At 38.0% G+C, this 15,810-nt stretch overlaps 1 protein-coding gene across 2 annotated transcripts in view; it reads left to right on the top strand.

The window, feature by feature from the left end:
• The window catches only part of MAP3K5 (mitogen-activated protein kinase kinase kinase 5), an 816,933-nt gene that overhangs the window by 671,938 nt on the left and 129,185 nt on the right, over window positions 1–15,810 (top strand). For both annotated transcript variants that reach the window (XR_014963045.1, XM_085611527.1), the window contains exon 18: window positions 13,833–13,938. Coding sequence is in view for 1 of the 2 variants with exons in the window: in XM_085611527.1 (XP_085467653.1) it covers window positions 13,833–13,938 (106 nt within the window). In the remaining variant the exon portion in view is untranslated. The remainder of the gene's footprint in view (window positions 1–13,832; window positions 13,939–15,810) is intronic.

The raw sequence follows: 15,810 nt of genomic DNA, 5'->3' as shown, positions 1-15,810 counted from the left end.
CTTTTTAAACGTTTAATTCTGTTTCTGAACTTCAGCCATCTAATTGGATTTTTTGTAATGAATCTACTAAGATGCCTTTAGATCTTCTGCCTACTTCGCTTATTAAATCTGCTTCTACTTGTTTATCTTACTTTCCTTTTTCATACATCATCATCACATTTTCGTCCTTAACATAAAGCTCAGCACACAATTATTTTCTTCTTTTTTCATTCTAATAAATCAAGCTACAGGTGCTAACCACTGTATACTTATGTGCTAACGTTTTCAGTTTAAAGGTTTCTGGGACCGTTATCATCTTTTGTATTATATATATGTAATAAACCTTTTTTGTTGCTTGAAATGCATCCTCATCTCACTCTTTGTTACACGGAATTGCATGTTTTAGGTCTCAGTCGTTTGTTTTCTCTTTTTACTCTATACCATTTTTCAATTATTATTTTGTTTGGATTTTATTTTCCCTTTTTATGGGGATGAGGCAAAAATGTATTTTTCATATTCTTCTTTCTCTTCTTGCAATCAGATCGTCTTTCTGAAAATGTGTGGGCAATTGAAGTATTTACATTTAAACCCAAGGAAGACTGGAATTCTTTTGATTTTCTGGCCACATCCAGTTTGGGTCTCTTTCCATCACTCTTCTCCTTCTTTTTTATCTACTAGTAATTGTGAGCTTAATCTTGGACTTGTTTTGTATCATCATTTTACCTTTCTGAACATATTTTGACAGTTACACAATCCTGTTTAATGCTCAGAATGTGCACTCCGTGCTTATTTTTGCTAAAACTAAACTTTTATTATGAAGCTTGTTCCTTCTTGACTTACATATTTGGTGGTCCATTTGTTAGCCTCTATGCTTATGCTGTGAATTAAAGAGAGAGACCCCTTCAGAACCAAAGGGATAGGGTACTCTAAACAAGTAAAATATCAATTCCCTCTGGAACAAATCTTAATAGCATACCACCATATAAACACAAAATGAGAGTGAACAGCACATTTAAAAACCCAAACTCAAGGGAAAAAGACCAATTCTTAACACAAAGACTAAACATATATTTAGAAAAAGTATTTTTAATTAAAATTTCATAAAAATCAATAAATTCCCACAGAGACAGTTGTCTCTTGGTACATTCACTCTATTCAATACAAACTAATAGCATTAATATATAGGACAAAATGTTTTTTTACAAAGACTTAGGCATCAATACATAAACACGAAAGAGAAAACAAATTCACAGACTACTATCGTTAGTCTTTCTCTGAACACATCATCTAAAACAGTGAATATATGGTCAGTTTCAAGCTTCTATCTGTACAATGACACGACCATATTCCAGTAGAGATTGTGTGAGTTAAAATTGCGTCGATGTGTTTCGATGGATTATTTCAACTATTTCCATCTTTTTCAAGACAAAAGATATATATACAGTTTTCTCAATTCGTTGTTTCCTGATTCTGCACGGTCCTGCATAAGAATGAATATATAGACAATATCAACAGTCTGCTACTGTTGTGGCTATATGTCATCCTCTTTATACATACTATCTTTTTAATCACCTAAATACATTTTCCACACATGATAAAAATATGTAACACATGCTTATGCACCACTTATTTTTTGTAATTAATGGTTAACTTTTCTCTCCATATATTTTTGTTTTTTCTTTCTTTTCTCTTGATTTTCATTAGCTTCATATCCCATTCTGATTTCAATGTCCCTTTCTTGTATTTAAAAGTGCAAACCAACTTCTCCACCATAGCTTTTGACCTAAGCAAAGGAAACACAGACTAATACACATAGGAATGCAGGATCCATCCTGAATATGGGCCATGTCATTCAGTAGCTTAAATCAAAACCAGCTGGTGAAATCTACCAGCCACGTTCTGTGACAGGTAGAACCGAGGTACATATTTTTATGAGATAACCTATATAGGCAACTTGCTGATGATTGCTAGGATGACTTTGGTGAGTGTAGACGGAGGCTGCATATGGTTCTCATTCACATGCAGTCATTGGGTTCTGCAGTACTAGTATGTTTTTGCTCAGGTAATTCACTGAATTATGCCTCATGCTAAAGCACCAGCATCTGTCCACAACTGGTAGACCCATCTATGAAACCCAGTAGACGTTGCAACATACCAAGTCCTCTACATGCATCCTGCAAACACTGGCTGCTAAAATTGTATGCTTATTGCTAACAACATCCTCAAGCATAGGAAACACAAGCTGTGGATGTTTACCAACATCCATAGTTTGTGTACACTGGATCGTGACCATAGTCTCTTTGAATGATCCATCAGCTGAGTTCAGTATGCTGCTGTTGGTGTCCTGGACTGTTTCTAGGACGCTCTAGTTTTGTATGTGTTAAGGATCTGGCTCATTTCAAATGGATGGCCCAGCAAGTGAGTTAGTGTTATGAAGTCCTGGCTACATTTCCATACTTCCATCCGGAATATTGTTACATTTTTGCTTATCTAGAGGTTGCGTGGCAAACCTACTTCATAAAACATAAACACATTTATAAGTAATGTTTTTGTTGTGTCACAGTTAATTCACACACACTGAAGCTGCTTGTTTATAGTATGTGACTCTCAGTATGGGCTAATAAAACAAACCTAAAATGATAAGTGTTGAAAATCACGCTGAAAGCTTGATTTAGAATGGATTTTGTGACCTGTATGTTTAGGATCATACAGATTGTATAACGGGTCAGAAGCTAGCTTGGGCTTGCTTGACACACTAAATCTTCTTTCCTTCTCTTCCTAAATGTAAGTCATTCCTGAATCTCCATGTAAGGAAGTTAAGGTACATTACTTAGCAACATAAGTGCCCTACCACATGGCTCTCCCCTCACCTTCCCTCAGAGGCACCCAGAGTCACTTTGAGATTGGAATGGGCTAAATAATTGTTTAAAAAAAGCCCGTAAATTGATCACTCAAAAAAACAAGCATTTGGCAAATCCATTTGGTCTGGTGTTGGCCGCCAGTCCTTTGGCAATTTTTGTTTTGTTTTGTCATGGTTTTTGCAAAACTTTGTTTGGGAAGTTGTTGGGCCCTCATCATTCTAAATAAAAGCATTGGCTAAAAACCAAAATATTGATTGGTCTCTAAAAAGCACACATTGCCATAGTACTCTCTGGCACTGAAGGGAATTGCTTTGTGTGAGGAAGAAAGGGAAAAGCAAGATAGAAAGAACGAGGAAGGCAGTACAGAAAGAAAGAGGAAAAGAGGAAGGTGGGAAAGAAAGTGGAATGTATGAAAGAAAAAAAGCAAAGGCAAGACAAAAAAAGAGAAAGAAAGGAGGAAGGCAAGAAAGAGAGAGGAAAGAAAGATGAAGGTAAGTAAGAACAAGGAAAGAAATGAAGAAAGAAAGCCGAAGGCAAGAAAGAAAAAAGGAAGGCGGAAAGTAAAGACAGAAGGAAAGCAAGAAGGAAGGAAAGCAAAAAGCAATGAAGAAAGGAATGAATGAAGAAAGGAAAAAAGAGAATGAAAGAACGAAAGAAAGAGGAAGGTAAGAGAAAAAGGATTAAGAAAGAAGGAAAGTGGAAAGAAAGTAAGGAAAGCAGGATGAGCAATATCAGCTGCTCCTGATTGTGCGAGAGGGGCAGGGGAGCAGAGGAGGGGGGAGGGAATTTCTAAAAAACAAATAATCCACTTACCTGGATCAGTCCTCTTCTCCCGGGGCAGCAGGAAACACGCAGCCTCCCAGAATCCCCATACCAATCACAATGCTTCCTTAGAGCAGCGTTGTGATTGGTTTGAGCGCCGTAGTTCGGTGCTCAGACAGGGTCTGGGAAGCTGGGCATGTTCTCCACACAGGCTGTAACGCAGCTTGGGTGGAGAACATGCAAGTGCGCATGACATTTTGCCGGCCGGAGTCGTCCGGCCAAAATGCGAGAAAGCAGTGGGTCGACGCTCCTACGCCCACATCAAGGAGCTGCTCCTGAAAATCAAAGAAGGAAAGATTGAGAAAAGAATGAGGAAATAAAAAGAAGAAAAAGGAAAGAATAAAAGAGGAAAGAAAAGCAACTAAAGGAGGAATGACAGACAGACATGGGTGTAACCATAGAGAACCTTCATGAGCTTGTGTTAAGAGTTCATGTGAGCTGCTGGTATGGTGTGGAAAAGCAAGATGTCAGATAAACAAAGGCCACTTCAAAAGGAATTTACACCAGTATTGGCAGGAGACAGGAGCTGATAAAGCTGACCTGTGCCCTGCGCTCACATCTGATAGATATTGTCCTATCACATCAGGCTCTACAAACAAAAACAACGCTAAAGTAATAAAGTAAAAACATAAACACTTGCACTGAAGGGAATTTCCTTGTGTGTGGATTTGGTCCCTGTTGAAAGGGCTGAATGCAGTCCCTCAAAGTAAAGTTAGCCAGTGGCTGATGTAGGCTGACAAATTGCCCAGTACTGTATGCGGTAGTGCGTGGAATGCAAATGTGAATGATGCAACAGACCAAAGGATGAAGAGAGGTGGCCAAAAGTATATTATACATATAATTTTAGTTAAATCCAAGTGTCTTGGCTAATATCAGACCTAACAAGTCTGGAAATGTCTGTTAGAGGATCTGCATGCTCAGAAGGCAACAGGCTTTTATCTGCCACATAGTGGTTATGAAATAGTTTGTTTGATGTTATTATGATAACAAAAAGAGGCCATAGAACCATTCACGCTGTTTACAAATCGAGACAATACGCAATTTTCCGACTTTGATGCAGCGGTAATTTCACGGTAATTTCTCAGTGCTAAACCTAATTTACCTCTTATTTACCGCTGTGAAGGTACTGGACCCTTGCCACTGTATATTACCTTCAGAAGACTGTACATAAACATGAAAATTCAAAAATGCATTTAATATTTAAGCCTATAAAGAGAGTTGTGATTATTTTAAAGGGTTTTATTTTCTAGTCAAAAGTAAAGTTTTTCTGACCCTTTATTCATTAGTCAAATATCAATCAGGTTACAGAATTGAAAATAGGAAAATAGAATTAATACAGAACATATTACAGTCTGCATATAAAGCATCAAATGTAGAAACGAAAATGTGACGCAAAATGTCAGTCAAAACTCTTAAAGAGTTTCTAAGAAAAGAGTGAGTCTTGCAAGGCTAATTAATAATGGCAAAAATCTCCCATAAAGAGAAATAAATGCATAGGACAAATTCATCTTTTCAAAAGCAATTAGTCAAAGCATGAAATTTAAAGTTTAGCACCTAAAATCTAAACCTGTTCTGATCCTCTCAGCTCTCTCTTGCTCGCTGTGCTGTTCATCTGTCTCGCTGTCTCAGGAGCTGCAAAATAGCCCCCACAGACGCAGCCCCTCCTTCTCTCTCTGTCTTCCAGTGATCTGCCTGGCGTTCAGGAAAAAATGAGCAAAAAGCCACCCCTCCCACTTGTAAGCCATTTTTCAAGCAAAAGTCCACGTGCTTGGTCTTCGTAGCTGGTCCAATCAGAACTTCAAGACACATCGTCTCCCCATGGGCTGACTGGATACGTCATTAATCAGGCATGTTTCTCATTACATGACTTCACATCCTTTTACATTTTAAAACAATTACATTTTCTGTAACAAAAAGTATTACTTATAAGGGAACAGAAAATAAATGTTATAAGAAAAATGTGTCCTCCGCAGTTTTTCTCTTCACTCCACTGTTTAAACACGCTACAAAAAAAAATACAAAATATGCAACATAGTGAAGGCCAAAGAGACGGAAACAGGAGAGCGTGATTTATCAACAAAGCCCTTTCGTTGAAAGTGGGGAGAAAACAGAACACACATTCCATTTCCTTATCTCAAGGCCAAAGTAAAGAGGCCACAGTGAGCCTTCAGAAGGAAACTAATCACAAGCTTTTTCTACTCTGCAAAAATGCGTGTTAATTCAGCACAAATATGCTAGTTCAAGACACATTTTCTAAATTAAATATATTCTATAATGAGGTTAAATCTAAACTACACATTAAAACAACCATGATTAATTAAATGAGCATTGTTTTACATGATTTCATTTGCAGGCCTCTTTCATGTTTTCATTTGCATGCACCAAAATCTGCAACAACAAAATAAAAACATTTGACTCATTTCATGTTTTCATTTTGCTTATGCCAAAATCTGCGTGCCGTTTTAGAAATGCTGTCTGCAGCTTTTTGTCATATAATAATGCATACATTTTATAGGTGAAATCTGAGCTCCAGCAATTCACCCTTTGATGATAACAAATCATGATACCTCAAATGATTTGTAAATCAACTTATTTATTTTCACAAGTGACATTTTTATTACTAGCACACTCATTATTAGTTCAATCTAATACACTTTTCTCTACCTAAAATATTATTCATTAGCACACTTATTTCACACAGGTATATAAGGAAAAACCCTACTAATTTAGTATGTTTTTTTATCTCTTGTTATTACAAAAGCTGAGCATATAACAATGTTACCTTTATTTCTAAGGCAACACAAGTTTGGTCTATAATCAGATCAAATATAGCCAAGCTCAAACGTTTTAGTGCTGATTTCTGTAAGTAGCTTCTTGGAACAGTTAGTTTCTTCTAAAATAAGTAACTAAATAATAAAAGGAAAATTCAATAGGACAGTTCTCTTTTCTATTTACTTACTTTTCTTCTTTTTCTTTCAAAGATTCTTTTCTCTTTAGCTCTTGATCATTCTCAGTTATTGTTTCAGCCTTTCTTTTTCTCCTTGTCCCCAGCTTGCCTTCAGGGTGGCTCAAAGAGTGTGGTATTCTGTACTTTTTCCATGCATTTTGACCACTCAGGTGCTGAAAAACACTGACAGAGCACCATCAATTCTCTGCACTTTTCCAATCCAAGCCTTTCACTTTTATTTTCACTTTGATAAGACTCAGATGTTTCAGCTATGGGTGTAAATGATTTTTCAAAGGACCACTGCAGATGTTTTGAATACCCTTTCAGCCAGCTTTTTCCTACCTCCAATCGTAGGCCCACAGCACTAGTTTCTTCTTCAGAGGCTGCATCTGACTCTTTCACCCTTTGGACACCGCTTTCATCTGAGTCAGTTTCCACTTTTTGCTTTTCCAGTGCCACCTCAGTTTTCTCTAGTGCTGCTTCAGACTCTGTGTGTTCTCTTACGGCTTGACTGACCCTCTTCTGTGGACTCTTGACCACTGCTGGCATATCTTCTTTAAGAGGAGCTGTTTTATCAGGGGGACACAGGACCATACGTGTGTGAGAGGCATGCACTCAATTTGGAAGGCCACCACATTTCACAACAGTCTTTGCCAGGATCCTTTGGAACAGCCCTTTCTATTGCACAGCATCTCTCAGATCAAAGTTTTGGCACCATTCATTATGTAGATCTTGTGTAGCAGGTGCAATCTGGTGAGAGACTGCACGCTCCACATCAGTCAGACCCTCACAGCTATGGCTAGTCTTTTCATCTGTGTTTTTCACAAGTGCATTTGCATGTCCATTTTCAAGCCACTTCAGTGATGCTGAAACAGTCTTTTGCAAAGTGAGACTCTATACTGTCTTTGTGTTGCTTTATTATTCTTGAAACTTCAGGCAGATAGCTACAATCCAATCCTTGGTCAATCTGTGGTTCTGCACTCATCATCCTAGAGACCTCATTATGATCTGATTTCAGAGAAACTGCCAATCTATACCTGGGCATCAGCTTTTGCAATAACACATTTGAGACTAACAGGATTCAATATTGTGCAACTGAATTAGCATTTCTCTTTCCCAGGACAACAGTGACTCCCAATTGAGAAATTATATTGCATGTTATGGTAAGGGCAATCAAATTCGACTTTTGGGCTGAGGTAACTGCTGACAGCCATGAAACTTTGACAACATAATGTATAGGGAGCACAGCATGTGCTGCTCTTAATGTGTTATTGTTACCTTTCAAACATGGACCATCTACAAAATGGACATTGTTGGGCTCAATCAGACGTTCATCATTAAAGTCTAACTTTGGTTTCAGGCAGAAATTCGTGACATTTAAACATTTAGGTTCAGTTTCATCACTAACAATTTCATTTGCTGGCAGGAAGCTAAATACATTTGAATTTAGACATTACTTGGTCACAGTATTTTCCCAAAACAACTCTACAAAGGAAGCAACCATTTCAATAATTGGAAATTCCATTATTATAAACTCATTCTACCACAGCTACTAAATTAAGGCAGCTGGGCATTTCTGTGACGTTGGGGTCAAGGGTCATTGAGAAATACGTCACAGACCTTTGAACACATTCATGTTTTTGAAAAGGCACTGAGAGAGCGCAGCCCTCCCTCTCACTGCAAATTGGTGTATTTTATTTTAAATAAACTTTCATTCCTAGTGCTGGGGCGCAACACCTTTTCTCTTTCAACTCTAGGAATGCTTTTGTGCAATTGTTGTCCGATGGAAGCGGATCAGACACATCCTTGTGTGTCAGCCTCAGTAAAGGCTTAGCCACTAGGGAAAGGTTTGGTAACCACTCACTATAGCAGCCGACCATTCCCAAAAACATCCTGACTTCTTTCTGAATTAGAGGTGGATTCATCTGGTGAATTATTTCCACTCTCTGGTGACACCTTTCTAGCTCCCTTTCCAATTATGTGTCTCAGACATTCATTTTCTTTTTGACAGTACTCCTGACTATTCTCATGCAATGGCACTGTGACATGAACTTGACAAAAATCAATAACAGTAAGCCATTCTTCAGCACATGGAATGTGAAAAAATATATTGGCTGGATTTGGTATCACAGGACAACATGGAAAAGTTATGCTATTAATCTCCTGCACTAATCTGTTCTTTTCATTTAGTTTCTGTGAACCTGTGGTCAGAAAGTTACATAAACTCCCAATCAATTCCATCAAAAATACTTTACTCAGTTAATCTCCAATTATGAGTAAAATGTATGCAACTGATGCTGTTCTTGAATACATGTCATCTGATTCTAATTTGAATAAGATATGCTCTGCACATTTTATTAATCTGACTTCTTTCTCTGTGAACTCCCTTACTTCTATGTTTATTATTTCTTTGAAATCAGAAGGTAATGTTTCAACTGTCTTTTCTGAAAACAATGCTACAGCTGTCTCTTGTTGGGCCATTTTAAAATGTACATCCTCATCAGGAATCTGAAAATTAACATTATCTGGTGTACACTAATCTATGTTGTTTAATTTGCAAAACAATTGTTTTCCTGCCAGGCCTGAGTCACAAACAACAAATTGGTGACTTTCCTCAAATGGGCCTATTTTTGGTGCAAATTCTTCGAAAACTGGGTTTGTAATTTCTTTGTTTAAAATTCCTACAACTAAGTCTCGACCTTCCACTGCTTTCACAATGGACTTGGTAAATTCAGAATTGTTAGGGTTAAAAATCTCATTTTCAAATACAGCAACCTGTTTGTTTGTGGAAATAATTCACATTTGCTCTGGACAATTTATTTAAACTAATTTGAGCATTTTCCATATTTTGTGGGACCATTTGGGCTAAAATAACTCCTGCCATTGGTACCCGTTTCTGAACTGACAGATGCATTTGCTTGGCTGACACCTCTTGCACCTGCATTTCTCTCTGTTCTTGCACATTTCCAACTGCTACATCCTGTTTAAATTTAAATTTCTTCTTCCAATGCTCAAATCTGGTATAAAGATGGCAAAAGAATACTTTTTCCAGCAGTGCAACATCCATACCTGAATTTGCACAAAGCAAAACACCTTTACTTCCATCCTGTGTACTTTTAGTCTGTACCCAATCAACATCCTTTGCTGGCACTCTGCCCTTCAGGAAAGTAATCACTGCTACGTTTTCTCCATAACAGAAAATGATGGTGCATTCATGCAAACCCTTTTCATTGTCTGCTCACCTGGCCTTTGTACAACATCTTTAGATTCAAACCTCTTTTTAAGCACTGCTGCTTCCTCAAAGCAGGTTTGAAAAATCCCATCTTCAAATAGATTTGTTTTACCCTGGGCTGCAGATGTTATAAAGACCATTTTCCCCCCACCCTTCAGTGCTTGAACTGTCTGGGGTAATGTCTGTTCAATAATCTGTGAATTCTGAGATTCTAAAATAAACCCTGCCATAATCACCCCTTCTGCAGCTGTTTGAACCTTTTGAATAGGGACCATATTAATTGAGACAGTCACAATTTTTCTAGGCATTGCCTGTGCATCTGTATTTTGTGATATCTGGACTGAATCAGTCACATTTGAAGCAGTAACACCTGAAGGTATCACAGTCCGTGCTGAATCAACAGGTAGTGGGTCAATCTGAAATGTCTGCACAGTTCTCTCAATCTGTGTTTCTCTCTGTTAAACAGAAGCAGTAGCCACTGTAGTACTTACTGGTACACTATTTTCAGTATTTTAATGGGAACCACATAAAGTGGTAGACACTCAGTTAACAATGCATCCATTATTTCATCCCCTGAATCATTATTTATTTGAATCTTTTTATCATCATTAATTCCCTTCTCTTGTATCTGGTGCTTGACCTTTTTATCCTCACTTGCTTTGTCTCTTGCTGTCTTTTCTCACATGCTTAAAGCCTCAAATTGTGCAGCTCTAGATGGTGTCTTTATTGCACATAACACTTCCCTTAATTTGTCAATAACTTGCAATTTAAAAGTACCATCTTTTAGAAACCTCAAAGGACCTTCTTTTTCAGTAATCTTGCACCATTGGTGAACCCACATACATGAATTGTGTCCCAAACTGGTAGACATAAAATGCACAGGTGTTCCTTCAGGAGCATCACCAATTACAAATAAATGTTTCACTTTACCTCCTAACAGCTTCTTTAAACCTTTAAACAATTCCATTTCTGCAATATTTTAATGCAATTTATTTTCTCCAATCCTGCCACAATTGACAGTTTCAGTCAGTTTAACTCCTACCACTGATCCTCCCTTTACAGAATTTTACGGCAACCTTTTTCTGAGTTTTCTTTAATCAAAATTCTGTTAGTAACAACATAAAACACATCTCCATTGCCTGTTCTGCTAAAACAAAAAAGAGATAGTTTATTCAAGCTTACAAGAATTCTGGTTTTCCAGTAGGCAGCGCATACCTCTACCCTACCACAGAATTTCGTTTTGCCGATAAAGTAGCACTACCCTCTACTTTACCCTTCTAACAAGCAAGAGGCAAACCCGTTTCTCTGGGGATAAAACACATGTGGAGACTACACTGCTCCTGAGAATTAAGGCCAAAGTTTCACAAGAAAACCTGTTGCTATTTCACTCAACGCAATTCACACATGAATTTCCCTAACATAACACAGTCCTGTGTTATCACCAAATTGAAATCAAACAATGCACAATTCCATGTGACTTCTCTTGTCACACATGTCCACTTACTACTTCCCGGAAGCTTCAAAATTCTGACTACATACAACATAAGACAAACTCAACATAAAGTGTTAGACATAGAAAAATTAATAATCAATCATTCCTGTCCTATGAAATTACCAATTTAATCAATAAAACCATCCAGTCAAATTTTGCAAAATTTTCATCAACAGTCAAAACCCTTACTATTTTCAACACTTCAAAAATACATCCTAGCACATTAACAACATTTCACAACCCTATTGATACTCACACCATTCCAGCAATCGCCTTCTTGCATCACCTTCCAGTATTGCTCGGCCAGTCTTCAGGTTCTTAGCATTGGAATCAGGACTTTCTTTTGAGAATCTGGACATTTATTTAACTTGGGCAATTATTTTACTTCCCTCCTAAGGTCAATGGACCATTAGTCGAATAGTTGATGGTGATATTAATAATCCTTAATCACCAAACTAATTGATAATAACCATACTCTGCTACCAAGAAAACTGATGCAGTGCGGCTTAAACAAAACCTTTATAATTGACACCAACCCAGAAAACCCTTTACATAATTTTTCTATCGGTGGGGCCCATAACACCGAAACACAACACACATTCACTCCGTTTTCTGGATCATTGATAAGCTGGCGAGCTGCAAGACATACGGGGTACCTTGATACTATCTTTTCCCTAAATAATAACAATGTACATTATATACATTTAATTTTGAAATTGTCGGCTCTAAACCTCAAGATACTCCGCTATTTTGGTCGATGGACCAACTAGTAGGAATCAGTTGATGGCGATTAAGCCCAGCTCAATCAAAATTAAAACCTTTAACTTTTATAGATCATAACTTTAATTTTAATAACCACAGACTCAGTTTGAGTTAGCATGAACTTTATCTAGATTCATTGAATACATTTAATAAGTAAAGTTTTATTAGACAAAATCCTAAACATAGATTTCATAAGCATTAATGTAAAGATTGAAATAGAAAACGGAAAATACTCATTACACTTGGCCTTAGGGCGATGACGAGAATAGGTCACCAAAACATGAACCGCAGATTACAGGATAGGTTCCCAAACTGACTGACTGTTCCTCTAACCTCCTCGGACGCATTCCCTCCCAGGATGAGAGTCCTGCGACGGTCTCGTTCCTTCTCCCCATCAAAGTTGGAAGTTCAAATTTGTCAAATTCATCGTCGGAAAAATCATCTCAACAGACAGCGTGTCGTGTTGAATAGAAAATAAAGTGTTTTTCACGTCATCATAAGCACCACTTTTTATACCCTTTCACTAACTTGCTATATCGAAAATTGAAACCTTGGCTACATCCATTCTTATTGGTCCATTAGAGGGGTGGTGATGGTCACCTCATTGTCCTCCTTGCCTAAACCGGTTCTGTAAATTACTTATTCATGCATCCTCGTGACTTGACAAGTCCCAATTTTAGTAACAGTTTCTATTATTAAAGAATGGGATCATCTTCTTCAGTTTGAGTCTCCCATCCGTTTCCCAGGCTTTTGTACAAAAAGTCTTGGCATTCACTCTTGACCCAGGTCAGTGTGGCCTTGACATCTCTCACTCCAGGCATAGGCCAATCACTGGTGACTGTAACTTCCATTCTGCTCATGCGCAGGGGCCATCTTTGTTATACGTAATCCCATCTCTCTGCAGCGGCCATTTTCTCAGCGAGGCTTAGCAGGCCCATACGGAACTAATATGAAAATGACATAACAGAAATTAGACAGAAAATAAGCCCTTCGGTTTACCACCCACCATTCTAATGAACCGTGTTATCTAGCATAAGCGACATTTAAAGCCATTTTACTTACCATCTGCATTCTTTGCCACAATATATTTTACTACAAACTAAATACATGCAATAGTTTTCTATTTCCTATACAAATCACAAACCTATGTTAGTTTATTTTCACAGTTGTAAATACATTAGATTTTTGCAATTGCCCTTTAGTTTTCCCGCGTGTAGTATCTAATACATATATTCAAACAATTAGTAATTTTAGGTTATGAGGTCATTAACTTCAAAGGGGTACAATTTATTTTTTTATTTCCCCTGCTCCATCACTTCGCATGACCAATTTTGTGTTTTGGATTTAAAGAACATTCCCATGGAGCTAACTGTGCCCAGAACAGTGCTCAGCAATATATAACACCAAGATTAACCTACCTGAAAAGAACTGTTTCTTGCAGTGCTTTTGGAAGAATACACCTTAGTCAAAAAATACTGATTTTAATTTTGGGTTTATAGACAAGGGCTCAGCTGTTATTAAAGCAGCCCTATGTCTTCAAAAGTAATTCCTACACAAAATTGTTTTCATCTTTGTTCTTCCGCCCCATCTTGGAGTGCATTAAAGTAATGGCGGTGTTTGAATAAGTGACTTTGCATGTGTGTTATTTTGTACTCAAACAACATGTACGAGTTTTATATGATAATTTACCTACTTCCACTTAAAATGTGATATTATTAAAAAAATTGTTTTCTTCAGGGGGATAATGTATTAATAAATACATATAGTGGTGTACTGAAGATCTCGGATTTCGGAACTTCTAAGAGGCTTGCAGGAATCAACCCATGCACTGAAACCTTCACAGGTATGTTCTTACAAGACCCGGAAGTACCTTCAAGTGATATTTACATGCACAAATTACGTTTTTATAAATGCATATCTGCATACGATGTGTTCATGAATTTATCAATTGTGCTTTTATTCATAGTGGGGTGCTCCACCTCGATCTCTGGGTCTAAACGAGGGGTTAATACACTGAAAAAAAGTTACTGACCTGACATTCAACCCTCAAAATATTTAACCTGTACACCCATCCAGGTTACACAAACCGAATATGCAGTTTAATTCTTTTTCAATTTTGGTAATAGGACAATGCAAGCTGCTCCTGCTACCCTTGAAGGAAAAGAAGTGCATCGTGAAATACTCCACTGCTTCCTATATTTTGTGTTACTTAAGCTTCTAGCTCCCCTTTTACATCGAGCAGGAACAGGGCCATCTTGAAGGCAATCTCAGAAATGTGCTGTAGAGCTACCTGTGGTGGTTTCTAAGGCACGTGCACATGTACTGCTTTGCCTGCTGTTCATCCCCTACATGCCTCAGTCGAAACTTCCCATTTTTCCATCAACCAAGATAGACAGGAAGTGTACTGTGAACTCGTATTTCAGAGTATCGAATTGTTGAGAATATTTTTGTTATAGCTTTTTGAGCAGGAGTATAATTAAACAGTTCATTACTTTACCTTTGCACTAGGACTGAAGTTCAAAGATTATAGGTGCTGCCAAGATCTCATCCCCTCTATCTCGTCACCTCAGTGTTTTCTTGCTGCCTTAGTTATGTCCATCAGGTAGTTTGTTTGCTGAGACTTTGGCGCTTTCTTCAGAGCTGGAGTCTGCACATTAGGGAACTTTTTAAAGTTCCAATACCTTAAGAATCGGAAAATTGCGATGTGTCACCAAGTTAAGAAGTACACTGTAAATATTCGGCTACAAATGGTATGAACTAATTCAGTTACTTGCAGGTCATGTATCCTCCCCTTAACAATCTTCTAGATTTTCTTGGCTTCAGGCAGGAAAGGTGTTAGAAATGGGATTCCTGGTTGGCTGAAGTTTGCGGCCAGGCAGGAACCACCATTCTAGTCAGGGTAACTAGATACACACTAAAAGATAACCTGTGCTCACCCTCTGGTTGGTTGGCACAGAGCAGTCAGGCGTATCCAAAGAGGCAATGTGTAAAGTGTTTGACACACACACTGACACACAGATTCACACACACACACACACACTTACTTAGAAATATAGAGAATATTTATCTGAGTAAAATAAGGCTAAAATGACAAATTAATACATTAGAATTCGAGATATGAATTTTAAAGATCAAATGCTAAAACTGTGCTTGGAAGTCACTAGCAGTCAAAAGGATACTTGAGGTTGCTAGGAACCGGTGCAAATCCAAAGTTTCGGCCAACCGCGATGGAAGTCAGGCGGTTATAGGACCTACGCAGGGCCCGCTGAGAAAGTATCTTGGATGGATTCCCACTGTTTCTGTGCAAGGGTGTCAACTGCTCCCGGGATCCTGGAGTTAGGTTGGTAACTCCAGAGTCTTACTTCCATCAGTGAGCCTGACCTTGACGCCTCTGCCAGTTGTGGTTACCACACCTACTGCAATGCCTCTTCCCCTCAGATATGGATGACATTTCACCCTGCCTCTAGCAGCTCTTTGAGGTCGCTTCAGTTTGCAATATTTCAGAAGTCACCCAGGCCTTTCCTTCTTTCTGCGAAATGAACTAGTCAGTCGCCATCTTACTTTATAGAGCGTACTCCTTTTCAAGTCAGGTGTTAAGCATGACTTTTGGATTTTACTAAATGTATACGTATAATATAATGACAGTGTCTGTCAACCAGTCCTCTTTATTTATTGGTCTGTTACTGTATCATTCGTATTTATGTCCCTCCCAAGA

Source organism: Triturus cristatus, chromosome 6 (genome assembly GCF_964204655.1).
Source record: "Triturus cristatus chromosome 6, aTriCri1.1, whole genome shotgun sequence".
NCBI lineage: Eukaryota > Metazoa > Chordata > Amphibia > Caudata > Salamandridae > Triturus > Triturus cristatus.
This window is presented reverse-complemented; position numbering and strand designations above follow the sequence as displayed.